The sequence below is a fragment of the Syngnathus acus genome, chromosome 16 (genome assembly GCF_901709675.1).
Source record: "Syngnathus acus chromosome 16, fSynAcu1.2, whole genome shotgun sequence".
NCBI classification, from domain to species: Eukaryota; Metazoa; Chordata; class Actinopteri; order Syngnathiformes; family Syngnathidae; genus Syngnathus; species Syngnathus acus.
The window spans coordinates 14,479,929-14,505,994 of NC_051101.1; the positions used below are offsets into that span (position 1 = coordinate 14,479,929).

The following is a 26,066-nucleotide window of genomic DNA, read 5'->3' on the forward strand; positions in this document are numbered from 1 at the left end:
TCATCAAGTTCTCTCCATCATTCAACACGGTCAGCTTTGCAATCATCACACTTACACATCTGTGATGGGCAGGACAGTTGTCACAGCAGATGGCTTCATGCATTTGAGACAAGCTAGTCTCGAGACTTGAAATTGTTGACTTAAATCGGATTTGTCGTTAAACTGGTTGACCCCTTTAAGTTGTACATGTCACGTGTGAACACGAGTGTGCAGCCTTGACCCCATAATAAAAATGAAAGTTTTAACCATGGACCGCTAACCTGGAGAGTCGCGAGGCCTCGATGGGCTATTTTCAGCAAGTCCCCTTGACACTATCTCCGTCTCTCGCGTGTGTTTGGATAAATGAGTTCGCAACCCCGCACAGCGCCGACCGACTTTGTATCCTCTCCACCTGTTGGAAGTGTCCATCTCCTCGCGAATGGTCTTGCGGTAGCACATCTCGTAACTCAACTCCCTTGGGGGGCGTTGTCTTCGGCGGTGGGCCGAGGTTCTGTACATTGCTCGGATTTTCACATACTGTCTTTGTTCTTTACGGCAACAAGAATCATTCTCGTCTTGTCTCGGCCGAAGAACAACCAGCAGTAAAACGTTCAGGTATTATTAACTCATTTAGCATTTCTTTTGTCACTCAGTAAATGTGATTCTCCAAATGGCATAGAATCGACGCAACGCTGGCAACGTACAACATCGTCTGTTTTTTTGTTCCCCATCGGTATCATGTCTGTAAATTAATCAAATGAACTATTACGAGCTTGATCTAAATGGGTAGAATATACTAAAATTGAAATCAGAATTCTTAAGTTCATAGTGTGACTTTGACCATCCCTGCTAAGAGTACTCTCGCCTTACCAACAGAATGTTGTCGAATCAAGACTTGTACGGGGTCTGCAGAGAGCCGAAACAAGCCGGCAGTGTAGTAAGTAAATCCTTCCCTTTTATGTCAAACCACCTCTGTTTTGGAGCATCTGGTTGTTGTTACCGCTTGTAAATATCCAAGCATCTCTTACTGGCTGTACCATGAATCATCCTTTATTCCGAAGAAAAGACTCGATTGTTTCTAAAAGGTACCTTACGTGGGGAAAAATAACGTTAAGCTTTCTTTTAATGGCAACAGAAAAAAAAAAAAAAAAACATTTTTCTTGAGAATGTAAAAGCGTTTTGCTCAGTAGGGTACACGCATATGCCGATTTTAACGTCTACCGATTGAACTTGAAGTCATTCTTCACCGCCGATCCAAGATCACGTTGACGTCTGTGGTACTTTGAAGTTGATTGTAGGCTTTGGCGGTCCAGCTCTTACCCCTATCAAGGACTGAGTTTGGAAAGTAAGAAAAGACCACCTCCAACTCCATAGTGCGGCCACAACTGCCGGATCATCTGACACCTGTCAAAAAGCAAGATGGATGTCTGGCTTGGCCTCTTTGTCAACACAGCGGGCCCGGTAGGGGGTTGTGGAGACGAGCACGCATGGCAGACAGCTGCCCCGTGGCTCCAGAAGTCCTCCGTGATCACCAACCCTCATACACACCGTGGCTATAGAGTCAATTATCACCTTCTCCGTATTACGGCCAAGCACTCGGATGGCACCGGCGCTCGTCCAACTCGCACGTCAGCTAGAAAAATGTGGAAACCAAAGACGGCTGCCACCAGAGCCGCGATTATGAGCAAAATCCCGATTTGATTAGTGGGCAAACGAGGAGATAAAAGTAGAGCACAGCTTCACGAGCGTGCAATTCCTCCATACCAAATAGCCTCTGTCCCAGACGTGCTTTTGGCATGTCCAGTATCATTTGGACTTTTGACACCTAAGATGACAAACGGGTGTCCCGGTTTTCTTCTCTGACCATCTTCTTTGAACTGACTTTTAAGACCTAAACCTCCCGCAAATGGAGTGTCGCTCTCATGGGGTGGTCTTCTGATCCAGTCTAACATTAGTGGTCAGTCAGAGTGCATCATCAAGTGATGGAACTGTTTCCCAACGATCTCCAGAGTGGAGGTTCTATTAAATGAGGACCTTGGGAATTTGAAAATAGGAATGGCAAGACAAATGTGTGACCCTCAGCCCATTGGAGCAAGAGGTCGAGCTTGCCTAGCTGTCATTTTCTTCTTAACGCCGTCAGATGTATGGAGGCCGCCGGGCAGCAGGTGCTGCTGGTAGACAACCCACCAGTGCCACTCACGGGCACCGTACTAATGACCCGTACTAAGTAGAGGTCGCCTAGGTCGTGCCGCACCTTTTGCGGCATCTTCACAAACGGGTCGTGCAACCGGATCCCCGTCGCAGTCTCTCGGGTTTGTTACTCAACGCGGCTTACGGGAAAGCCTTCATTAACTGTGCGGGCAAATTGACATTTTAAAGTTGGCATAGGAAAGTAAGGTTCTATAATTGGGTTGTATACAAATAGTCTCAGCTCATAGGTGGACATAAAAGACGGCGCATTAGCTCGCGTACGTGATCCGCTCGCGGGAGTTGGTGATGCGTGCGGAAAAACACTTGGACAGCTGCGCCAGACCGACGCAATTGAAGACAGCCTTCACGACAGCTGAGGCTGCCACAATCCGTTAGACCAGTCAAAAATAAATTCAAAATAAAAAAAAAAAGCACCTATCTCCAGTTTTTCTCTTGGACCTTTTGTTCGCTTGCTATACCAACTTAGGTTAAATCAGGCGTAGTTCTGTGGTCTACCAAGGGTAAAATTAGTCTGTGCAAATGCGCTCAACCTTTGCCGTGGAGCTATCGGCGGTTTCACTTACAGTGAGCCCGAGGTGGCACTCGATGAAACTCAGTACTTGGATACAAAGTAAAAATCCAAGTCCGGTAACATACTTGCACTTTGCTACTTCCATGAGAACCCGAGAAGACAACCAGGAAATATAAATTTGCTTGCTTCTTTGTTTTCACTCCCTAGTGGTGAGTAGGTTGTATGACATGTTGTTTCTCATTGGTCTTAAAATACACGCCCACACTGAAGTACGTCTGGTGTGCCCAGATGGCCTCTGCCAGCTAAATTAAAGAGACGCTTCGACTTTTTAAGTTCAAGCAGCTGTGGATTTCTGCGAGTTGACACTCTTGGTCTAAGTAGACGTGAACAGACACACAGTAAACACGTCACATTTAGGCTTTTCATTTCTTTGCGCTAACGTACCAGCCGGCTAGCATAATCGCTCACTGACACAATGTTCATTTGTGTGCGCTAATTAACCTTGGCTTGTTTGTTCCCATTGCTACTCCTCCTTTTTAATCATTACGACCCCCTCGAACGAAGGGATTCAAGTGAACCTTTTTTGTTCAGCTAAATGGAAGCAGATGGCTCCCACGGAGTTTCTTTCGTATGGGGGCAGACACGCATGACCATACCGAGGGACAGCAAAATCAGAAAACAAACAACAATCAAAGCCACACTGGCGTATAAATAAAGCAGCAGGCAGGGTAGCTCAAAAGTGTTTCTTTGGCCTCCCGCAATGAGTCACAAACGTACATCAGCTTGCATTTGTATCCTTTAGCTCACATGTGCGTGGCATCCTTCCAAAACAGTTGATGCGCAAAGATGTTGGCCGGCCTCACTGATTTGGGAGCTGTGCTCAAGTTTGGGACATTCTACCACCTGCTGACTCATGGCTTTATGAATAGATCATACAAAATTGAAATCCAACTGTTCTTTAAAATGCAAATGTTTAAATACAGCTTTTCTGTAGAGAGTTGGCGATTCTTTCCGACGCGGACCACACTTCGCTAAGTCGCGAAATGAAGTTTGACAGTTTGACCGTTTTCTCAGTCCCAACGCAAATCCTTCTGTTCTGTCAACAAAATTCCCAGATTCAACCCTTTCCTGTTTAGAACGTACCTACAAACTCCTTTTTGACCGCGTAATAAAAGACTTTCAGTGCTGCCCTTCCTTCCATTTGCTTTGGCTTTTGCGACCCGACGGCCGAACTGAGTCGCATTTGTCCCGCCGTCTCCTTTGCACAAAACGTCTAGCCGTTGTGTTTCTGCTCAGCCAAAGCAGTAAAGCTGGCGGCGGCGCAAAGGCGTGTTAGCAACCCGCCAACGAAAAGCACTTCCTGTGCAGAGTCACTGGAACTGAGCGGCCGCAAGCCCCAAGCCCGCAACTCCTCGCACCGTGGGCCAAACAGGATGTTGTGCGATGTGCCAGGCTATAACAACCCAGCTGACTGGACCTGTTGACTGACTCGCCCTGGTGTTAACACACGCACACACACACACACACACCAACTTTCCATCTTTGCCTTTTCTTCCAGGCTCGGATCGAGCTGGAAGAACTGCGGGATGTTAAGTGAATCATCCCAAATGAGAGCTGCTGATGTCAGCAGTTTTTATCTGATTTATTCCTATGACTAATTATGATACGATGAAACAGTTTGGCACACATTGCCAAGAGTGAGAGGATCAAACAATGAGATGATGGTATCAGTATCTGATTTAAAAACAAATTGTGGACCTTACCTTCAGTCTAACTTTTCCAAGTGACCTAGTGCACCCTCTGCTGTTTAGAAAAATATGTTTAGCGCTTTGTTCCCTTACTGAGCTAAACGCTGACCTCAAAACCAAGGTACATAGCGAAGCATGACTCGTGTTTCCAGCCCTCGCCAGGGTGTCTTTTGCCATTAGGCCTCGGTGCAGTCAAACATGCGGCAGTCCGTGGGCCCGCCCGTCAAGCGCTATGCGGTTAAGCCATGACAACTTAATATCACCAAACATTATTTTTGTTGTCTTGTACTTTCATAGTCCAGTTCATATTATGCCCGTCAGGCTCAGCTCATTTTTGGGGGGGCGGGTGTAAAAATACTTTTCTTTCTGCCTTCGTTTGAATTTCTTCTGGCATTTCTGTGAGAGAAAAAAAAATGACCTCACTTTAAAACCCCATTGACATGTTTGCCAAGGAAAAAATGGTTAGCTTTGAATAGAACTACTGTTCTCTTGTGTTCTGTATCCTACTAGACTGCTCTGCGGGTCCACTTTTGTGGGTGTTGGTTCCACTCCAGGTTTGGGTTAAGTGGCATTTCCCCTCCCATTTTTGTTTTTTCTTCTTCCCTCTCTGGTCTGCTGACACGTGCGCTGGGTGTGTTGACTCGAGCAATGTACAGCCGCCATGTTGTTGACCCACATGCTCCATGCTCATCGGGAGGGCTTCCTGCCAGAGAGCCAACAATGTCGCCTCCAAGGGGCTCAGGGAGCTCCACGCTTTTACGAATAGCTAAAGTGACACCCTACACTTCTGTAAACGCGCTGGATACTCTGAAAGTCTTTCTTCTCATCATGGAGATTAAATCGTCGAATGATGAAATCAAATCTGGGTCTGAAGAGGAACTTGAAGAACTCCAATCAATCAATTTTCTCTTCCATCGGTTCTCAAACGAGGGTACCTGGGGTCCTCGAGGATGGTGAGCTTGGCCGTAAATAAATCTATCAACGGAATGTCTACCTGGCTGTCTCTGGTTTTGAGAAGACATTTGTTTTCACAAAGTGTTCCGGTCTGTACGCAAGAATTTTCCATAGGGGCTCGCTCGTCGCAATCTTTGAGCGAAGCGCCATTAAGCGGGCTTTCATGCTTCGACGTCTATTCTGACCCAGAGCTTAGCTGCAATGGCTGCCAAGGTCCAAAAGGCTCCGGTACAACACCAAAGTCCCTTGACTCTGCAAATATCACTAAGCGCCACGGATGTGCTGTACTTTTTGTGTGTTCCAGTTTCGAGCAAGACCTTGGTTCTTATAAACCTGGCTCGGTTCCTCTCCTCAGAGAAAGATCTGTTTGGCCGAGACGAGCAGGATTTTGTTTTCGGTCCAGAGATTTTAATTATCCCCAGGAGGCTCGATAGTTGATCGACTTTTGGAGTATTGCGTTTTATATGACCAGTCCACACCAGCGGGGGAAGCTCGAATTAGAAGTCTGGACCTCTTCGTCCCCTCTCCTCCCCAGGCGGTCTTCTCAACACAATGCTGACTTGGTGCTATTTTCACACCAGATGAACAACATATGGGGAATCTGACAATCTGCTATTTGTGCAAAAATGGCATCATAGCTCAATTTGAATCCGATCCCAACTCACCGTGATGATTTTGGCTCATTTCAAGCAAATGCAGCTAGCATGGGAAGACCTTTTTTTTTCTCATGCTCGACGGAGCTCCTCTGACGCCACAGCACTTGCTTATGATTAGAATTGTTTAGCTCTGTCAAAACTGAAATGAAAACACCACATGCTCCGCTTTACCCGCAATTACACCAAAGCTACTGGGAAACATTTTATTGATTGGAGGAAAAATGTTCAACTCTGAATATTATGAACAGATTTATTTCAAGAACTTTCCAAAAATATTGTTTTGTTTTTTGGTTTATGTTTGGCATCAATTTTTGTTGCTGTTTTGCACGACTGTGAACATCTTGCACTTGTCCGACCACATTTCCTGGTGCGTGCCAGCCCTCGCCAACTACTTCCTTATTTGGAGAGACACTAAAAAGTCAAGATGTGAGCCACTTGTTGGGATTAGGTAACGGGAAATTCGACTTTTTTTTTTTTTTTTTTTAATGAGCCCGCTCACGGCAGACATGCCTACTGAATTTCACGTCGCCGCGTAAAACTTGCTTAGGGGTCTGCGTCCATCTGCTTTTTAATACTCGCGACATACAAATGAGTGTCGATCCAAGTGGATGCCTTGTCCAGAATTCCCTCCATGTTTACTTTTACTTTCTGTTTTTCCTATCCTTCCTGTAGTGATCGCCCAGGGTTGGATTTAATGCACATCGCATCTGGAGCCAATTCGACGACAGCAAAACTTTCAAAGTCCTACGAGTAGTTTCCGGGATGTCCCACTTGTTGGGATTTAGAGCCGCTCACTTTAAGTCTCGTGAGATTTGCTCGCAGTCGGGCAAGATGCGGGCCAAAGTATGCAAGAGTTCACGACACATCCTTCCTTCCTTTGCGTTTTTTTTTTTTTTTTGCATCGTAACGTTCAGACTTCATCCTGCTTTGCTGTTTTTTTGCATCTTACGTTCCAGACTTCATCCTTCTTTCCTTTCCACCTTCCTTACATACATTTTGCTTTCCTTTCCTTCCTTCATCCTTCCGCAAGTCAATGTACAAAGTGTGCATAGCTTTGGTCCCTGATGTATGCCTTTTTTTTCCTTTATTTTTTAATAGTGCAATTTTGAAGCATGCGTCCAGGCTCTGTCAGCAATCCGCCTCCAGTTATTTTGACTGAAGCGCAGATCTGAGTTTAAAAAGTGCCCAGTCGGCGTAAAAGCTCCGGGCGGTCGTCTCGCATCTGAGCATGAAGAAACTAAAAATTGAAAGAAAGAAAAAATCCTCCTTAGGTTACTTTCCACTTGTCGGGGTGAGAAGCAGCTGTCTGCGATGTCCCCGTGGGGAGAACATTTAACACTTCATCATCACCACCACCACAATTTGCTTTTTGAAAGTGACTGCTTAGTCATTTGCGTGGACATTTTTTTTTCTTTTTCTAATGAAGCAAACAAGCCGAGCGAGAGCCAACACGACGTCATTGACCAGCTGCGGGAGTCTCACCTGGGCCTTCAAGGAAACGTCATTCTTTGGTTCTGGCTTTCGGCTGAACCATTCCGTCCGTCCGCTTCATTTAGTTGATCTTTGACGGAATGCGTTTACACTGCCCGCGTTGACAACTCGGGGTCGTGATGCTACTTTAAACGAGATCATCTTGCCCTCCCCGGCCGGCTGTTGTCACGCCAACGCACACAATTGTGAATTTATTCTGGCGAGAGTCTCGTCACTTTTGTAGCTTTAATGTCGCCATTTTATGTTGTACAAATCGAATTTCATGTTTTCACGTGAAGGTGGCTCCAGTTTGGTGTTTTACCATCAATCATTTGAGAACATGCAAATGCATCAAGAAGGCTTTGAACCCAGAAGCTCAGAACTCAAAGGCAGATGTGCTAGCTCAAATGAAAGTCATATTTATCATAAAAAAGCAACAACAAAAAAATCTCTGCTTGGCGTTTGAATAATTTATGGTTTGCAAATGTGCCGTTGTTGTTGGTAACAAGAGGCTTCAAAGTCGCAATCGCGACGGGAAACAGCCGAGTCCTCGCGTCTTCATGTGGTCGCCGGGACAAAAAGAAAGGTGGCTGAGGTCCAAGAACAAAGGGGGAAAAAAAACCAACATCTGGAAGTCTCTCCCACAATCGGACAACTTGTGTTACTGCAAGAGATCCAGTTTCCGGTCCTCGAGTGGCGCGAGTCCAAAGGCCCGAACGGCCGGTTTCGCTTTAACGTGTAGCTCACATTCGTGTCCTGTCAGCTAAAAATAACGGCCAATGCGAGACGCCAAACCCGAAGCTGCTCGTGATTGGCGGGGAGCATCTGTGACTCACAGCTGCGTCACGATCCAACCGATGGAGAATTTAATGCGTCTTAAAATTGTCAAATGTGCACGTTCACAGACTCCTTGAATTTATTTTGTTCATTTAGATGATGTTCCCTTGAGATTTAGCAGCGTCCTTTAAAGTTTGTTTTACGATAACATGTCTGCGCAAGTCAACACATTGCCACCGAGCTTCAGATATCGACCAAAAAAAACAAAGCACGAACGTTTGACCTTTTTTTTACATGTCAGGTTCTATTTTTACCCCCATCTGACCATGCATCCTTAATCCCCAACTCGCCATCAGACTAAACACCTTTATGACGAACGGATTAAAATATTTCCCATAGCGCACGTCCACCGCATTAAAATTCATTTATAGTAGCGACATGAACATAGCCCGAGCTTTGTCTTTTTTCCAAATGTCACGTAACAAAATAAACGGTAACAGCCATCATTCGCAAAACAAATGTGGGCTAGTCCAAATAAATCTGTCGCCGCCTCTCCTGAGCACGTGTCCAGCTCAGACTCCTGAAATACGCATCCCGGGCGAGAGTCATCCAAGAGCACTCGGACTGTGACGATGACCCCCCCCCCCCCACCCCCCTTTTGTATGGAAATAGCCCCCACGCTTGGACATCAAACTGCGGCTTCTCCTTAATGTACCGTCGGCCGAGAGCAGCCCTTGCCCGTTGCCGAGCGGATACGCTCGGGTCGGGTCCAGGCAGAAACACTCGGATGAATGTGACGTCCTCACGAGCTCTTATCGCCCAACACTCTTGTTAAAACCCGGGTCAACAGAACAGATGGTGGTCTTCAGCTTGCAGTCCAAAGACCAAATACGTCTCGGATTCGCTTAAAAATGATGTCCGACAAATGTTTCTTACCCCTAAAATGGAAGTGCCAAGTCTTGTTTTGTGTCCACCAAGCCCACCCGCTTAAATTCCACTCTTATTATTGTTCCGGCCTTCGTCTGTCCCCGACGCACAACGGAAAGCACAACGCAACTCGGCCTCACTTAGTAGTCCCTAAAAATAGAGCCCTATAATCCAGCCCCCCTCCCGCTTCTTTCAAAGTGCATTAGCCAGATCAGTCGAGCACATCTTGGCACTCTCGGGAGGCCACCGAGTATGTGTACGGTCATTTAACGGCGTCCGTGATATATACGCAAGAACATTTTTACTAATGCAAGTCAGCTGTGTGGAAGACTGGAACTGCTTGGGCTTATGACCCGATTGACTTACAGCTACAACTACTGTACTTTGACTATAAAACTATCTACACGCCGAACGTTTGAGGCAGCTTTAAATGTAACGCTTTCGTGAGACTTCAATGACCATATTTAGAAACGAGAGCTGATGCTGCGCTGTTTCCAAAACACACAAAGTTGGCAGACTACTTCCTGGTTCGTGGGAAATACCATTATGGTTGTGAAGGGGTGTGGCTGTTGTTAGGCCTTTTTATTCTTCTCTCAATGAAAGCAACAACGGAGACAGTTGAGTTTTGTCTTTAATAAGACGTGTTAAACGACTCCTCATGGAGCTGACAGCGCGTCCAAATATATTCCGAGCGCATCGGCGCGCTCACACAAATCAGTCCGGAAAAGCACATGAGTGAACACTTGAGTCATGCACGTTTGTCATTATTTAAAACTAACAAAACAAAAAAAACAACATCTTTTAGCTTTTAAATAGCAGAATATATCTGTATTTATACGGATTTGCCCTTTATAGATGCGTGACTTCAATTTTGTTGAAGCTGTGCGCTAACGTTATTATTATTATTATTATGATTGCATCGAATGAGTATTTGAATAGTGGGCTTGTTTGCTTCCCTCATTTATTTACACACCCAAAAATATTCCCCTCCAGTTCAACACAAGCTAGTGATGTGTAGCGTGTCCGCAGGATGAAGGTGCACACGCCGACTTCAGCGCCAAAGGCGGAAAATAATGTTTTGTTTTTGTTATTTTTCTTCACAGGTTGTGTGAAAGGGGCTGGACACTGCCGGCAACTGCCGGATCACAGCACTTCTGGAAGAAGAAGAGGCAACATGGAAAAATGGTAAGAAGAAAGAATCAAATCTTCAAGAAATGGGACTTTAAAAGAATCGATATTGTAATATAATTTTCCCTTGAAAACGAAGGAATTTCTCCGATTACTCTTATTCGGTCGGGGGAGTTGTCCCGAAAGACTTACAAAAAATGCCTTTCGCAAATAAAAGACAACAAATAGAAGTTGTTCTGTTTCGAATTGAAAAAATGCAACTATTTCTAAATTAAATGACACTTTTAAACTAAAAGGTTTCTCGAACAAAATGCAATTTAGTCTCAGTTGAAAAAAAAAAGAAAAAATGAATTGCGAAATTCTAAAAAATCACGTATTGGATTCGTCTTGAAAATGAAGCTTTTTCCCGTCTCCAAAAATCGGACTTTCCAACATAATAGAAAAGACATTGCTCTAAATAACCATTCAGCGTTCTCTAATTTGTAACTCAGTAAGTGTTTAATCTGTAAAAAAGTCCTCTCACGTATTCGCAGCGTTACTGGAAATAGCTGTCGACTCGTCGCTTAATTGCTTCAGAGTCGGGTTTCTAAGCTCCCCACGGATCGAGTCACCTCATCACTTTTGCCATCCGAGGAATTTTACTCTGGAAATGTGCCCAAGTCAAAACCTGTCACCATCCCAGCTCAATCAATGAGCTCCTTATTTCAAGCGCTAGTGTTGCAAACAAATTCTACCTGCCACGTGCTGCGCTTTCAGCGGCGCCGCTTTCTTCACAAAGGCGGCGGCGGCATCGCCGTCGTAGGCCAGGATGTCGTGGCCGTCAGCCTCGGAGCGCCCCCGCGCGCCGTTGGCGGCGTTGATGATGATATCCTCCACCAAGTGTGCCGCCGCTGCGTCCACTTTGGCCGATAAGCCGTTGCGCTCGCGTCTGCTGGACTGGAGCCCGTTGAGCTGAGTTTGGCCCGGGGGGCTGCCGCAGGGGGGGGGGACACACACAAATTGTCAATGATTTTGGTTCCATGGCAACAAGGAAGGCGTTTGACGTCACTTTTGTCTGCTGTGTCCATGTTCCGTCTTGTTGTTGTTGTCCATGTTGAGCTCGCATTCTGAAAAGCAAATTTAAGCAGCACATTTAACACCAAAAATATGCATTCAATATGTAATCCCGAAATGGACTATTTTAGTTTGGATGATCAATAGCCATAATGTAATTCATGGAAAATGGTTCTCAAGCTTTTGTTCCAATCTCAAGACAGATCGGCACACCTTAAAGACACGCCAGGTGCTATATTTCAGAAGAGCAGCACGATATTTAAAAACATTGATGTGCCCAACATAAAACAGTAGGACATTGTACAAACGCCGCTCGCGCTATTTTTATGATACAAAGCAGCTGTGTGGATCAACTTTACACATGCGCTCCTGTCATTTACGCTTTCCAAAGTAAATGCGGGTGAGCCCACTCTTCCTCCCGTCCAGTCGAGATGAGGCGGAGAACGCAACGTGCAGCTGCGCAGGATATCAGAGATGCAATCCAAAAAAAAAGCGCAGCGAGCGAACCAGGCCGCTTCGCTAACGGTGGCCGATTGAATTATGACGCGGTTCAACGTGACTCATTGGTAAGAATCGCATTATCGGTGACCGTATGATGTCACTGACCTTTGACCTCATTTGCACTCTCTGGATGCGGCTCTGGCAATGCGCATTTAGTCTCCTTCTGCGGAGAAAAATGAAAATAGATTCATGGCAAATATTGTTGTTCCTTAACGATGAATGGTGTCTTTCATCCGGCGTACCTTGTCGCTTGCATCCGATTTACGCGTCCTCTTCATAATCTCCTCCAGACGCTGGGAAAAGTCACAATTCAATTGAAATTTGTATTATTTGATCATTATTATTCCACTATAAGCAGTGGCTTGTCAATATAACTTGTTCCCCGCAAGATTTATTTATTCTCATGTTGTTATTCCTCGGAACATTCCGGATTGCAAAATTCGAAATGATCCTAACGCTACCGCAGAGCATTGACTGAATTTGCATCCTCGCCTTCCGCCCGTGCGAGCCTATCCCTCTGACCTCAGATGACCTCCAGGCGCACAGAGTTTATATTTAACTCTCATTAAAGCGCCTCTATTAAATGACAACATGCCGACAGCTGATTCCCCCCCCCCCCCCCCGCGAGCTTGAGACATCACTCATCTGAGTTCCCGGGAATCGGCAGAGCCAGTGTTGTCCCGAGACTACGATATCTCCTCCAGTGGGAAGGCTTGTTTTCAGTTGATCATTAGCCGGCATAGCGGTGTCATGTCAATGGCTGCGTTTTGGGATGACGAGGCTGGCGGGGAAACAGTTAACAAAGCCGATGGCGAAGAAGGCCGAGCCTACCTTTTTCCTCTCCAGCCTCTCCTGCTCCTCCTTCTGGAAGTGCTTCTCCCTCTCCAGACGCTGCTTCTCCGCCTCCTCGCGAGCTTTTGCCTCGGCTTCCTCTTTCTGAGGACAGAATCCAAGATTTTTTTTGCCTTCTTTTAATGCCGAGCCGAGATTTGAGCCAAGTGGGCACGCCTCACGCCGGGTGTGGCTGCACAGTGATGGCTCGTCCGACCGCAGAAGCGATATTTCGGTGCTGGAAAACAACTTCTTTTACGAGCATACTTAGGTTGTCTTTCTCAAAATAAAGAAGTTCAACTCAAAATGTAATGACTGTAAGGCCACAAGAGGGCGGCAGAGAATTGACACAAACATTTTCTCTTTTGATTTTGGAAAACCAAAAATCATAGGATGTTATTGTCATATATATTATTATTCATATTGTCTTTTATTTGTTTTTATTATTTTGATGAAGTAAACATTTGTAAAAAAAGACAAAATCCCAAAGCCATTCTGTGACACCGGTTGGTTGACTGACTCCCAAGTTGTTCCAACTTCAAAAATACCTCAGTCGGTGCCTACCTGCTTTTGTAGCCGAACGTTCTCCTCCTGCTCGGCCACGGCTCGCTCCCTGGCCTCCTCCTCCTCCCTCGTCCGCTGCTCCTCATCCCTCCTCTGCTGCTCCTCGGCCATGGCTCGCGCCTCCTCCTCTCGCCGACGCCTGTCCTCCTCCTCCCTGGCCAGGCGCTCCTCTCTCAGAACCCTGGAAGTCCAAATACATCGGCTTTCATTCAAAATGGAAGCGGGCCATCACGATGAACTTGCTTTGAACTCTTCAACTCCATCTGACCTTTCCTTCTCCTCCTGCTCTCGGCGATCCTCCTCCTCCCTCTCGCGTTGCTCGCGAGCCTGCCGCCGTTTCTCTGCCAGGATGCGGGCCGCCTCCTCTGGGTTGTTGGTGCCCGCCATGGGCTTGGGGGACGGCGCCGCCGAGGGAACGTCCTTGATATATGGCTCGGGTGACGGCGAGGCAGATTTGCTGGAAGCCATTGAGTTTCTGACGGCAGGAATCACAGGAGAACCTAGGAGAGAAAAAGCAAAGGATGACCAAGAGTTGATGGACCCGCGCGGCCACACCGCAAACAACAATTGAGGACATGTGACAGGGACATCTTGTTCTCCTGCTGCATGCCGCCACTCACGCCGACTGTGGTTCTCCGGGGTGCTTGGCCTGCGATGTTCCCTCACTCGCTCCAGCTGGACGGGGGAAGAGGTGCGATGGTCCACCTTGGCGGGGGTCCTCGCCCTCCTGGGCCGTCCCTTGGGGGTCGACGGGCTGCTGCGTGTGGAGGGGGGCCTCGGGGAGGCGGCGGGACTTGGCGAGGCGGTCCTGCCTTTGGGCATGGCGGGCGATGACGGCCGCGGTCTCGACAGCGGACTCGGACTGGACGATAAACGCAGTTTTAGAGCGGCGTTTAGACACGCTAAGCAATAGTTCATTGCCAGATGAAACCATTTGTTGAACTCTCTTAAAGTCAAGCTTGTGTCCCGAAGAGACTCAATGCGGGGGAAACATGACATCATCCGTTGAAGTGCGTTCTGCCATTAGCGATGACATCACTCTCGTTTTGGCCTCGGGCACCGACAACTCACTCGTGCTCTTTGTTCGTCCAGCCAAAGGAAGTGAATGTGTTTTCCCCCCCCCACCTCGGATTGCATCCCTCTGTCATTTATTGTGCGGCCTGGGGATGAAAGAGCTCCCCCCCCCCCCCCTCCTTTCTCATCTCTGCTCTGCACGAAGCGTGCACACTAAAGAGTTGTAACACGTGTTTGTGATCATACCACTGACAGCTGCGCATTAGCAATTTTAAAATCCTGGTTTTTGTAAATTGTCCATTTTTGAATGCACAAAAGCTTGTGCTGGGTGGAATTCTGCCTAGCAACAATCTTTTTTTTGCCCGTTTTACCTCGGGTCTGCTCTGTGTCTCATGCTGGGAAGCGATTGCCTCTTCTTGAGGAACTTCTCCTTTGTCAGGGCATTTTTCTCTTTCTCGTTCTCCCGCTCCTTATCTTTCTTCTCCTTTTTGGTTCTGTCCATCTGTGCCACACGACAGAAGAAGTAAATCAACATACCGTATGTGTGTGTGTAATGGCTCTGCGTGGAGCGTACAGGTGTGGAGCTCCGTCTGTGCTGGCGTTGGGTGATGTCGGGCGTGCTGGACGTCACCCTCCAGCGCTCGGAGCAGCGCTGGTGGGCGCACAGCGTCAAGGGGCTGGCGGACGACGAGCGGGGGCACAGCGGGGACTCTGCCGAGGATGACGTCCAGTTACGCAAAATGGAATCCAACTAAAAAATAGTCTCGATTGGACAGAGTGTCCATCTTACGTCCGTCTTTTCCGTTCGGGAGCACGCTGGCGGCGCTGCGGCTCCGAGCCAGGAAAGACAAGGTGGGCGTCATCAGGCGGTCCACGATGCTGCTCTCCCACGGGCTCAGGGCAACGTTACGGGCTGCGAGATGAAAGAAAAGACAAACAACAACATTAACACCTGCGCCTTGTGTCGTTACAGGGCTGCCTCGAATCCTGAACCAGTTTGATGTCTGAGCGAATTTTTGATGAATCATGAATCAATTCTGGACATGGAACCGCAATACACCTCGTAAAACTTCAAGGACCGCACAAAGTGGTAAATAAAAGAAGAATATCCGCTGGAAGGTACAGTTCAAAGACTTTTTCTCTGGTGAATGTTCATTTCTTTTTTTCCGAGATGATGCCCGGCTGTTAAACGAATGACATTTACGCAGTTGGTGGCCATAGTTTGCACACCCTGTTTTTCTTTCCATTCACACTGACAGTTTGAGCAGGAATGAGTTTCAGTCCATCTGTGCAAAAATATTGCTTGTACTAAAGTTGACAGTTTATGACTCCTCTTCTTTTGGGCAGTCGGGATGCCATGTGGCACCATGCTGCCTCCAACAGGTGAGTTGTGGTACTACTTGTTTGGGGATTGCCCTGGGTATATTGTGTGTGGTGGGCGGTTGGTCACATGGCAAGTTCTGACTCAAACGTAGACGTGCATAAAAAATGGGTTATGATGTGAAAAATCGGAATGTGTAATTGCCGTTCAAGCCGAGCATACACTCAAAACAAGACGAAATCAAACAAAACATGATCAAGGTGCTCCAGGATGGAAAGGAGCCCAAGAGTTGAGTCGGAAGTTTGCGTGTCTGGACAGTGACTCATCACTTTTTTAGCAGCAGCAGCACCAAAGGTACTTGGCGTCTATTTTTATCAGCAACACTTTCCCCCTGGAATACTTGATCCACCGCGCCCCAAAATGCTGACTCACTCGCTCACTTGACTTTCGCGGATGACAGTATAGTCTCGATTGAAGAAAATAATCAGGACACGGGGAATGGAAATCACCACAGAATGAAGCAACCACGAGATGACACACACAAAACGCAATCATGCAGAAGCTGCGGAGCAGAACCTCAAAGTTCAGTTCTGAAACGCAAAGGGAAGCGGCCGGTCAGGGAAAAGGTGTCCACCATCAAGCACGATTGGAATCAAACTCAAGGAGGAAGTAACTGAAGGATGAAATGACACTGATGGTTCCCAGGCGGTGGTAGGATTGGGATGGACACATTTGGGGTTGGGTGCTTGCTCATTCCAGTCGCAGCCTTACTTCTGCTGGGGGAGTTCCACAGCGTGGCAGAGGACTTGGAGAGACGCTTGTTTAGGGCCGAGTCCACGTGTTTGGGCAGGTTGACGGTGGAGAGAGAGCATCTGCCTGAGAAGCCAAGAGAGCGCCACACACATTCACACACAAGGTCGACTCCCTTGCGCCAGCGGCGCAAACTGCCACTAAAGCTTCTCAATCCGTCGATGCGATCCAAGCGCACCCCAAAGGCACGTGTGGTCCACTTCCTCATTGCACAGATTCCCTGTGGGCTCATATTGACTTGCCTCCTGGGATACTTACTCTCTTTCTGGTTGGCGTTCTGGTTGCCAGCCCAGGACCACCTCTGTTGGCGGATTTCGGCCCACGTCTTCTTGGCGGAACGGTGGATGGCTGCCTCGTAGCGTTCCTGGAGAGCAGATATATGCCAGGTGAAGAAAGTCTTTGTCATTATGAGCAACGGGCTGCGAAAAACTTGACGGCGGGACGCCAATGGAACCCCGGGCCGCGGTTTGGACACCGCCGCATCGTCTATTTTGAAGATGTGCCCGTTGGAACCCGGCGGACGTCACCTCACCCACCTTGTTCTTCTCCAGCTTCTGCTTTTGTCGCTCCTCAAGGGCGGCCCGGCGTTTCTCCGCCAGGACGCGTTGCTCCTCCAGCCTCCTGCGTCGTTCCTCCAGCTGCTGCTCCCTCAGCTGCTGTGCCCTCTCCTCCTTCTCCAGCCACTGGCTCTTCTTGGCAGCTGAGGTGAGGAGAAAGACGACAAACCGGCCCGAAAAGGTCAGAGGAGCCCTGGATGAATGCGAGGCCTGACAGGACTGTCTCAGAAAATTTGAATATTGTGATAAAGTTCTTGATTTTCTGTAATGCAACTAAAAAAACCAAAGTGTCATAGATTCTGGAGTCATTGCAAATCAACTGAAATGTTGCAAGCCTTTGATTATTTTAATATTGCTGATGATGGCATACAGCTTCAGAAAACTCAAATATCCTATCTCAAAATATTAGAATATTTCCTCAGACCAAGTAAAAAAAACAGATTTATAACAGCAAAACAAAATCAAACATTTGAAAATGTCCATTCATGCACTCAGCATTTGGTTGGGAATCCTTTTGGACGGATTACTGCAACCCAATGCGGCGGCGTGGCATGGAGGCAATCAGCCTGTGGCATTGCTGAGGTGTTATGGATGCCCAGGATGCTTCAATAGCGGCCTTGAGCTCATTTGCATTGTTGGGTCTGGTGTCTTTCAGCTTCTTCTTCACAATAGCCCACAAATTCTCGATGGCGTTCAGGTCAGGGCAATTGGCAGGCCAATCGAGGACAGTAATGCCATGGTCAGTCCACCATTTACTGGTGGTTTTGGCACTGTGGGCAGGTGCCAGATCATGCTGGAAAATAAAATCATCATCTCCATCGAGCTTTTCAGCAGACGGAAGCATGTAGTGCTCTAAAATCTGCATGGAGGTATTATGCTTGAGTGCATGATCATCAACATTATTAAGGTCAGTCAATTGATTTTCAGCGACTGGGTTTTTTTGTGATGGAGCAACGAGAAGTTGAAAGTCAGGCTAAAGTGTGACCCACTTTTGGGCTTTGCCATAACAGGTCAAGGATTCATTGGTCTGGATATTTTTGCAACATCCTCTGACAGAAATGAAGTTAGCAGTGAAGACACTCAAGGTTCAAGATGACTCACGGAAGATGGAATCCATCAATGGCCGAATGGAATGAATGATACATGGATGGTCACAATGTGAAAAGCTTCAGCTTCTTTCGCAAAATGGCCGCGTCAGACTAACAGAAGCGTGACGGTTGCTCTCAACACAACAAGGCGGCAAATATGAGAGTTGGGTGTTAAACTTCTCACCGCCTTATGGAATTACTACAGACACAAATGTCTCTGTTGCACCTTCGATACTGCCGAAGGTGGAAGTTTGCCACGTCGTGTTCCGTATAAACATCAGCGACATGAGGAAAAGATGGAAACACCGACAACTTTTAAGGGACGTACGAATGACTCCGTTAGCGGGACGGGCAAAATGACCAAATCTTCCAAATAAGTCCTTCATCTAAATTGAAATAAAGTCTGCAAGATGCCAGCTCAGTGAGTGTTGGCTTTTTGGTGTATCGCCCAGCACCCTTCACAAGATCTACTTGGATTGGGTTACATGGAACCAAATGAGCAGGGTGACAGACGATGTCTGAAGCACCTCGTACGCAAAGGTCACTTACCTTGTAACTTGCTCAGCTCTTCTGCAGGGGGGTGGGGGGGGAAGGGGTGAGAGAGAAGACAAGCAGCTGTCAATCATGCAAAGCAGTGCGCTGCGTGGCGACCAAAAGATTCCGATTTCAAACCAAGTCAAATCAGCCATTTCTAAAGGCGTCATGTGGAAAATATTCTTTTGTATTCAAACAGTTGGGCCTCTGGAATGCAGGCCATCAAGTAGTGACTTAGTTTGGATTGTTTTTTAGCGCACAGGCAAGCAAGCTCATGCAAGAATGTGAGTGAGCAGCACACGTGCATTTTTGTGTCCGATAGTGCCTGTTTCGGCCCTACCACCAGGGGGCGCGCTCATCCCGCACGAAGCCGCCCTTGTTGCCTCTTACCGAGATATTTGGCTTTTTCCTCTCGCCTCTCCTTAGCCAGTTGCTGCCTCTCCTCTGACTTCATGGTGTCTGAAACGAAGGTGTTTATAGATTAAGAGATGCAGTCAGCGTAGGGTTGGACAACCTCGGCGAGATCTATGGCCTGCCAGAGCAATTTCTTATCATCCTCAGAGAACATAAAGCTGAAATGACAGTGATGTTGTCTACTATGTCCGTATAGCTACGTTTTTATCCTAGGCGGTCAACATTTCAATGCCACTTATTTGCACTGTCAATTATTTACAAAGACCAAACTATTTGAATGCATTCCTGTGCCTTTTAAATAGAAGCAAAAGCATGTGAAACAATTTACAGACCAAGCCTGGCTTCCATTTGTGTGTGGCTCTCTGTTATGACAGTCGTGGAACAATGTGACAAATCCGAATAATAATAATTCCTAATGAGAGGAGAGGATATGTCAAGTCCAGCTTGACCGCTCGTTCGTCATGTCGCTTGTCACTTATTATTCAAGTTAACGGTAAGTTACAGTACACATTTTACACTGACAGCGCTTAAATCCACAACCATACGATGACATACTTGACGAAACGACTTCATGGTCAGAGAGTCTAAAAATGCTAACGCGGCAGTGGAATTCGAATGAGTTGTTAGTAAGCAAAAGACCGCAGGCAGGGTATTTTTGTCTCGCTGGGGGGACCCCCTATCTCATCTCACTGTCCAGATGTTCCACATCAAACGCAAAGCAACATCTGCACCTACCTAGAAGAGGCGTCAACTGTAAACAATATGGCGGGGGGGGTAAATGACCCACTTTGGTATTTATAGGACTGTGGAAAGCCCACACGTGTTCCCAGCGAGGTGCTGCATGCACATCATAACATCACGTGAGCTATGGGGAAACTGCAGCGACTTTTAGCTTTTGGACTCCAAGCAAACAGTCACCGCAAGTCACCTGTGATCTGAGATAGTAGTTGCGCTTACGTCCTGTTTTGATGTCAAAAGGGAGGTGTTGATTTGGAAGTTGCGTTGTTTTCCTGGAACCCCCAGCTTTTTAAAAATGTCCATGATCAATTTGCGATACAGCTTGATGGTCATCCAATGTGAAAAGAGAAACACTTTTGCTCCCTAATTATTTCCATAGAGAAGATGGACGGCGGGAACAATCAAATCAGTCAGAGTGCCACTCGAAGCAAACGGCCGTTGTCAGAGCACGGAACGGACCACAAAAACAGTCTCTCTTCCCGCTAATGGCCTGACTATTCACTTGGTCTAATTAAGGGGGCTACAGAGTGCCTTCCCCCTTCATACTCCTCTGGGGAGCACAAAAGCCCACAATTAACCAGCTTCACAGCGCCAGAAAAGGAGCCACAAGGACAAGGAGGTCAATTCTTGTTGTTTTCATTTGGGAGGGGGGAGACTCAACTGGTTTATTTGTCAGAAAAGGCAACGAGACGGCTACAAATGGATTAATGGATAAAAGAAAGAACAGAGTGCAGAGAGAAAAGAAGCTTACATTCTCAAACTCCTCCAACATGTTTTTTGACCAAGTATACAAGGCCAGTGGGCTGCAGGAAATCAGGGTATCCCGAAATTGCAGAGACTTTGGGAAGTTTTGGGAACACCTGCAATCATCGCTGTCAAATCAAACCGGACATTGTGCGTATTACCGCCAACTACAGGGACGGACGGGGTGCAGCATTCCCGAGTGCAGCATTCCCGAGTGCAACTTGTGACCGCCAGTGTTTGACATTCAGGTAGGAATGGAAAGCCGTTGTCAACCGAAGAGCCCCTGCCATATCTAGTTTCAGTTTCTTGTGTTGATTTCCGAGAGTCATCTTCAAGATCCCCCTCTCTGTATTGGATTTGCTGCAGGTCTGAAAGCAAATGCGGTCTCTTACGAGAGCACTACCTCGCCTCAAGAGAGCTGAGCTCACTCTGGCAAAGTGCAAACGTTATAGCACGCATTATCAAAGTTTCAAGCGAGTCCATTATGAGTCTGATAGAACCCAGTGAACCCTGGTGTGTTTACCTCTTTTGGGCCGCGGGGCAGGCGATGCCGGCGAGCCAGGCGTTCTTCGGATCACGTCAGCTTTGGTCGGAGTGGTCAGTTTCTTGGCCGGCGACGCCGTTCTGTCGCGGGGGATGTGGGGACTGCTCGCCCCTTCTGGATCGGGCCTCGTCTTCTTGTTCAGTACTTCGCGGAGAGATGATCCAAAGAGAAGATCACAGAGAGAAAACAACGGGTAAATGACCAGGTTGTGAGGGATCTGAACCTGTTGATCCTCATTCCGTTTGCCGCTCAACTGCAGGTGATGACGTCAGCTCTCTCGGCAGCTCTGCGTAGCAAAAGTGTCGCGAGGAATGTCTTTGGGGATACTTCACTAATCTCCCCAGGAGGTATCATCAGATTTGAACGGAACAATAACTGGGCTGGGTTGTCAGCGATGATGACTCACACTTGGCAGGCCGCTTGAACACGAATGTCCAACTTAAACATTCATTTGGCTGCCATCGGACAGCTGGAACAAAAGCCACCCCCGTGGGAGGGACGCCGGGCTTTGTACCCCTTGTGTTCGGCTCGAGAACCCAGTTTGGATAAACACCGCGGCCGTAGTCTGTCAATGATTGCGAGATTTTTGGCTGAAAACCGCACAGACACAGGTAGGAGGCTGTCACATCGAGAGGGACGGTGAATCGCAGGGGAGATTTACGACGCCGTCGCTGCGCTATTGAACAACTTGCAACCAATGGCGAGCAAGGAGACCACTCCAGAGGCGCTCTTTGTGCCGACGACACATTTGCATTGGACGCACTCCTTCTGGAATCATGAAGCTCGGTGAAAGCCCAAAAGTGTCTGCGGGTTAGGGGTTTGAGCAATCTGGATGTTTTCGATTTGTTTTAATGACGTAGTCACTGCTGACAAACGGATAGCGGACATGGGTAGTACTGGTGCCCATCTTGTATTCGAGGGTAGCCTTCAAATTCCGAATGGTGTGGCACCAGGATCTGCGTAATCCCGTTCAATTCCAGATGATTAGAGGCATTCAGCGAGATAGCAGGCCTGAAGAAAAAGCTTGTCTGAGCTCATCGAGGCGCATGCAACAAAAGCTACGTCACTGATCACCCCCGCCGCCCAGACCGGAACCGGGCCTAGCTTTCAGGCACCGTGAGCTTCCCCATGAAAGAGTTCATCCGGTAGAGACGAGCGAGGCTTCTCCTCTGTGACAAGCGTAAGCATTCCTCGGGCGGCGATTCTCCCTGACAAGAGACGATTCTTTGTCGTCTCAACTCGCTGCAGCCAAAACATCGCCGCGAGTGAATAACGGCTGACGTTCTTAGTGTCACTTTGGAAGTAGATGTTTGCCCACTTTGATGCCAACGGGACAAGTTTTCAATCCGCCCTTCAGAGTCTGAATCCAGTGACCAAGAGGAATGTCACATAGCGCTGCTGCGGAGGAGGTTGCGGAGACAACGACCAATGAAAGTCAAAGAGATCAGGGAGGAATGGAAGCTGGGAGAAATAAACTGCTGCTGTTTGGCAAGAGGGACTCTAACCAGCCCTGATTCATGTAGCCTCTGCCAAGCGCCATCGAAAACAGATGGAAAGTCGTGTCAATATAAACAAATGTGTGCTGGGCCAGGACATTCATGAGATTGGGGCAATCTTGTGTGCTGTTTTGAGCTCTTACACGCACATGAATTTGCTCAGGTGTGCTAAACAGGATGACGAACGACATCAACAACCCGTGAACTGTTTGTGTCCTGTCGTCGCACGCTTTATTTACATCACGGCGTGCAGATGGACCGCTCTGCCGTGGGGTGAGGTGGGGGTAGCGACCCTCTCGTGACTTTGTTCTTATTCATCTATGTGCACCAAAAGCATCCAAGGTGTCTTCATCAGAACCCGCGGGGCTCGAAATGGCTTCGGAGAAGGTTCAGGAATGCTCAGCACGCATCGTGTGAGTTCAGTGGTCCCCTCCAGCTGAAGGTAGCGAGGCCCGAAGCATCAATTCCGAAATGGAGAAAATGGAAGGGAGGCCCCCCGCAGAAGGCGCATGGATGCTTGCCATGCATGCATGCATGCATGAGCACAGACCTCATGGCGGCAGAACTGGCAGGTTGACCGACAGCAGGTGTCGAGAAAAAAACTCATGGAGGGTTTACAGAAATCGCCTGCGTGTTTGTACTTTAGCTGACACGATTCATCGAATAACTTGACACCAGTCGAGAAATGTTTACTATTTTTCAAATCATAGATACAAGTACATTTTTCGAGACAATTTTGGTGCTGATTTGCAGCATGTCCTTCCTTGATGTTAAGGGCAATCCAAAGACCCTGGTTAAAACTGGAACAACTTCTAACGCTGTGCCACAGTGAAAGCGATTTCTCCCAAATCCAATTTCACGGCATATTGTTTTGCCCGGGTCGGCTATAAATACCCGCCGCCGCTTTATGCGCTCTCCCGGCAACGGAAAATTCATAACGAGCGCAGAAATATGCACGTTAATGATGAAGTAACGGAAAGGTCCAAATTAAACATGCATCGCCGCTGGACGAGACCTGGCATATTCATGGAGCACCTCCAGCAAGACTCGATCTTACCAAAGAAAACATCATAGTTAGAATTAAACAAGAACATTGGAATGAGAAATGCAAATGAAGCAAAAAAGGGCATCGGCCAAACGGCGACAACAACAACTTGGAAAACACAAGATCTCATTGGGGATAAAACGGACGGGACTAATGAACGAGCTCATCGCTCTAGCCTCCCCCCTCTGTTTTGTCCCTTCTGCTGCCCCCAAAAGAGGATGACGTAAGGGGGGAGGGGGGCAAAGGGGCCCAGACACATAGGAAGCGCAGTGCAAACAAGTCAGCGTTGACGCCAGCCCGTTTGTTTAAAGGTCCAAAGTAGCTGAGTGTTCATTCCGTGCACACCCCGACTGTATTCAGAACTTGGATTATTTAACACAAACTTCCGTTGCAAGATGCGACTCGGATTATTAGCTAGCTGAAGCAAATCTTGACAACGCTCAATTGAGTTTTGCATTGTGACAATCTGTCAATAAGAAATAATACAATGAGACTTTTTCCATCAGTTGACCAAAGAATGGAACACAGAAGAGTCCTTCCTTTCCCTTCTGTTACTTTGGACAAAAAGCTCATGCGATCATGCATCGCCTCACTGCACAATTAACCCTGACAGCTACAATTATGTGGATTTTTGTCTCCCCCACGTGAAAGGCCGGCAAACGCTATCATTTGATGACACGAAGCCGCACGTGGCCTCGTGAAGTGACATAACGGCTGATGATGACCAACGATGACAACGTATACATAATGTGAGGCCTGCCTGCCTGCCTGCCTGCCTGCCTGCCTGCCTGCCTGCCTGCCTGCCTGCCCTTCAGCCAAACAGGAAGTGTTCTAATAATAGCCGGGATTGAGGTCTGGTGACAGAAGAGCACTCGGTCGGGGGATATTTTCAGACGTGTTGGAAAGAACACGTTTCAAAGTCCAGACGTCCTCAACCGGAGCGAGAAGGCCAACGACTGATGATAATTCGTATGTGACAGACGAAGCCGATGCCTCCTGACACTACATGCCGTGTAGAACGAACGGGCCTGTTAAATCAGACGTAAGGGGACAGACAGCATGATACTTTGGCGCTAACAGCTGTGCAGCATCTTGCAAGGCATTCGAGAACGCTGGGGAGTCGGAATTATCTTACGCGGATCCGGCACGGTGTGGTGACGACCGTCGACGCTCTTGGTTAGCTCGTCTTTGGCGTTCCGCGTCGTGCGTTAACATTAAGCTAGCCGACGGCAAAGTCATTTGATTGTTTTAAATGGACAACATGTAATTCTTGATTTTCACTTGCTTAGTTTGACAGCAAACTTGAGTTGATAAAAGCCGTCCTTCCTGCTTTTTGTTCTGAAGAACCGGACTGCCCGTCCTCAAAGATTCCCAACATCAGGGCGGAGTTGGATTCTCTGATGGGACGCCAAAACATGCCGACCTAAGCCAACTTCGACTTCCCGTCAGGAAGGAAGTTTCCTTGTTGTCGTTGGGTCACATTGTGACTCCAGCTCCCCCTTTTCCATTTACCGGACGCAAGCGACGTGTCGATCCAGAATGCTCGGGCGCGCATCAACACGAGATCATCTCGCAGATATGGTCAATTCATCTTTGTAGGGGAAGAAGGAGGCACTTGAGGGCGTCACATGTTTCTATTTGCACAACTTAAGATGGAAATGAGTTGCTTGATAACCCGGACTTGTCAGCCAGAGGGTGTTTTTGCACTGCATCTCTGAGTTGCAAATGTCCTTGAGTGGCTCAGCAGCATTTAGGATGCATCATTAGTTTGTGAACATAAGAAGGAGAAGGAAGGGGGATGGGAAGACACATGACCGACCTCATGGTGCAATTGGGTTTTTGGAGAGAGACTGATATGTTAAGAATGCTTAAGAAATTCTTTAAGAACAACACCCAGCATCCACGATGACTATTCATCATCCCGCTTTGCAAGTGTTCCACCCTCGACGTTTCTGCTCATTTAAGAGCAGCTACCCCTCTCCTCCCAAAGTAGACAAAGATAAAGCGGACGACTTACTTGTTTCTGCTGCTCCGCAATTTTGCTCCATTTCGGCGGCCGTTGCGACAGAGTCTGACGTCGCCTTATCCAAGCACCGGCTCCTTGTCGCCCGGCAGTCGGCTCATCCCTCACTCAGGATGGGTGGGAGAACGTGGAATCACTTGACAGAGGTGTCCCGTAGCTTCCTTCTCGCAGCGAGCGGGCGGTGAAGCGATGAGATAAACAAACCCTGGCTGGAAGTATTGACACACAACAGTGGGCGTGAATAAAGAATGTTGAAAAATGGAGACAGAGAGCGAGAAATTCCTCGCACTTCGCTTCGCTGCAGCTGATGCTGAGCTCCGGTGGACTGACCCCTCTGGCCGAACTGGACTGTACCATTGCAATGAGGGGGGAGCAAGGTTAATATCAAGCAAGTTTTACTTCAGAATGTACAAGGCAAAACCACATGC

The 26,066-nt window shown here is 47.7% G+C and overlaps 1 protein-coding gene across 7 annotated transcripts; it reads right to left on the minus strand.

Annotated features, from left to right (window-relative positions):
• Positions 1-9,846: 9,846 nt before the first annotated feature.
• Positions 9,847-25,982, minus strand: LOC119135390 (MAP7 domain-containing protein 1-like). Of its 7 annotated transcripts, none has more exons than XM_037272921.1 (19): positions 25,633-25,979; positions 21,054-21,218; positions 19,025-19,093; positions 18,650-18,670; positions 16,992-17,155; positions 16,714-16,819; positions 16,417-16,521; positions 15,115-15,237; positions 14,899-15,035; positions 14,696-14,826; positions 13,931-14,172; positions 13,579-13,810; positions 13,311-13,491; positions 12,747-12,851; positions 12,158-12,208; positions 12,021-12,078; positions 11,410-11,467; positions 11,096-11,331; positions 9,847-10,387 (listed from the first exon to the last, which is right to left on the minus strand). In XM_037272921.1, the coding sequence occupies exons 1-19, from the start codon at positions 25,661-25,663 to the stop codon at positions 10,377-10,379; spliced, it is 2,226 nt and encodes a 741-aa protein (XP_037128816.1). In that variant the 5' UTR covers positions 25,664-25,979; the 3' UTR covers positions 9,847-10,376. The 7 variants fall into 7 exon arrangements, with proteins under 7 accessions (XP_037128816.1, XP_037128821.1, XP_037128815.1 ...); XM_037272926.1 differs by lacking the exon at positions 25,633-25,979 and adding an exon at positions 21,298-22,149; XM_037272920.1 differs by having other exon boundaries at positions 13,579-14,172; positions 25,633-25,982.
• Between the last annotated feature and the right edge of the window lie 84 nt (positions 25,983-26,066).

Excerpts from the sequence above, each read along its gene's own strand:
- LOC119135390 (XM_037272920.1), bottom strand. The coding sequence starts at position 25,663 with ATGGAGCAAAATTGCGGAGCAGCAGAAACAA. Across the intron at positions 16,820-16,991 it reads AGAAGCTGGAGAAGAACAAG|GAACGCTACGAGGCAGCCAT; the intron begins GTGGGTGAGGTG and ends TCTGCTCTCCAG. Across the intron at positions 15,238-16,416 it reads GTGGAACTCCCCCAGCAGAA|CCCGTAACGTTGCCCTGAGC; the intron begins GTAAGGCTGCGA and ends TTCATCTCGCAG.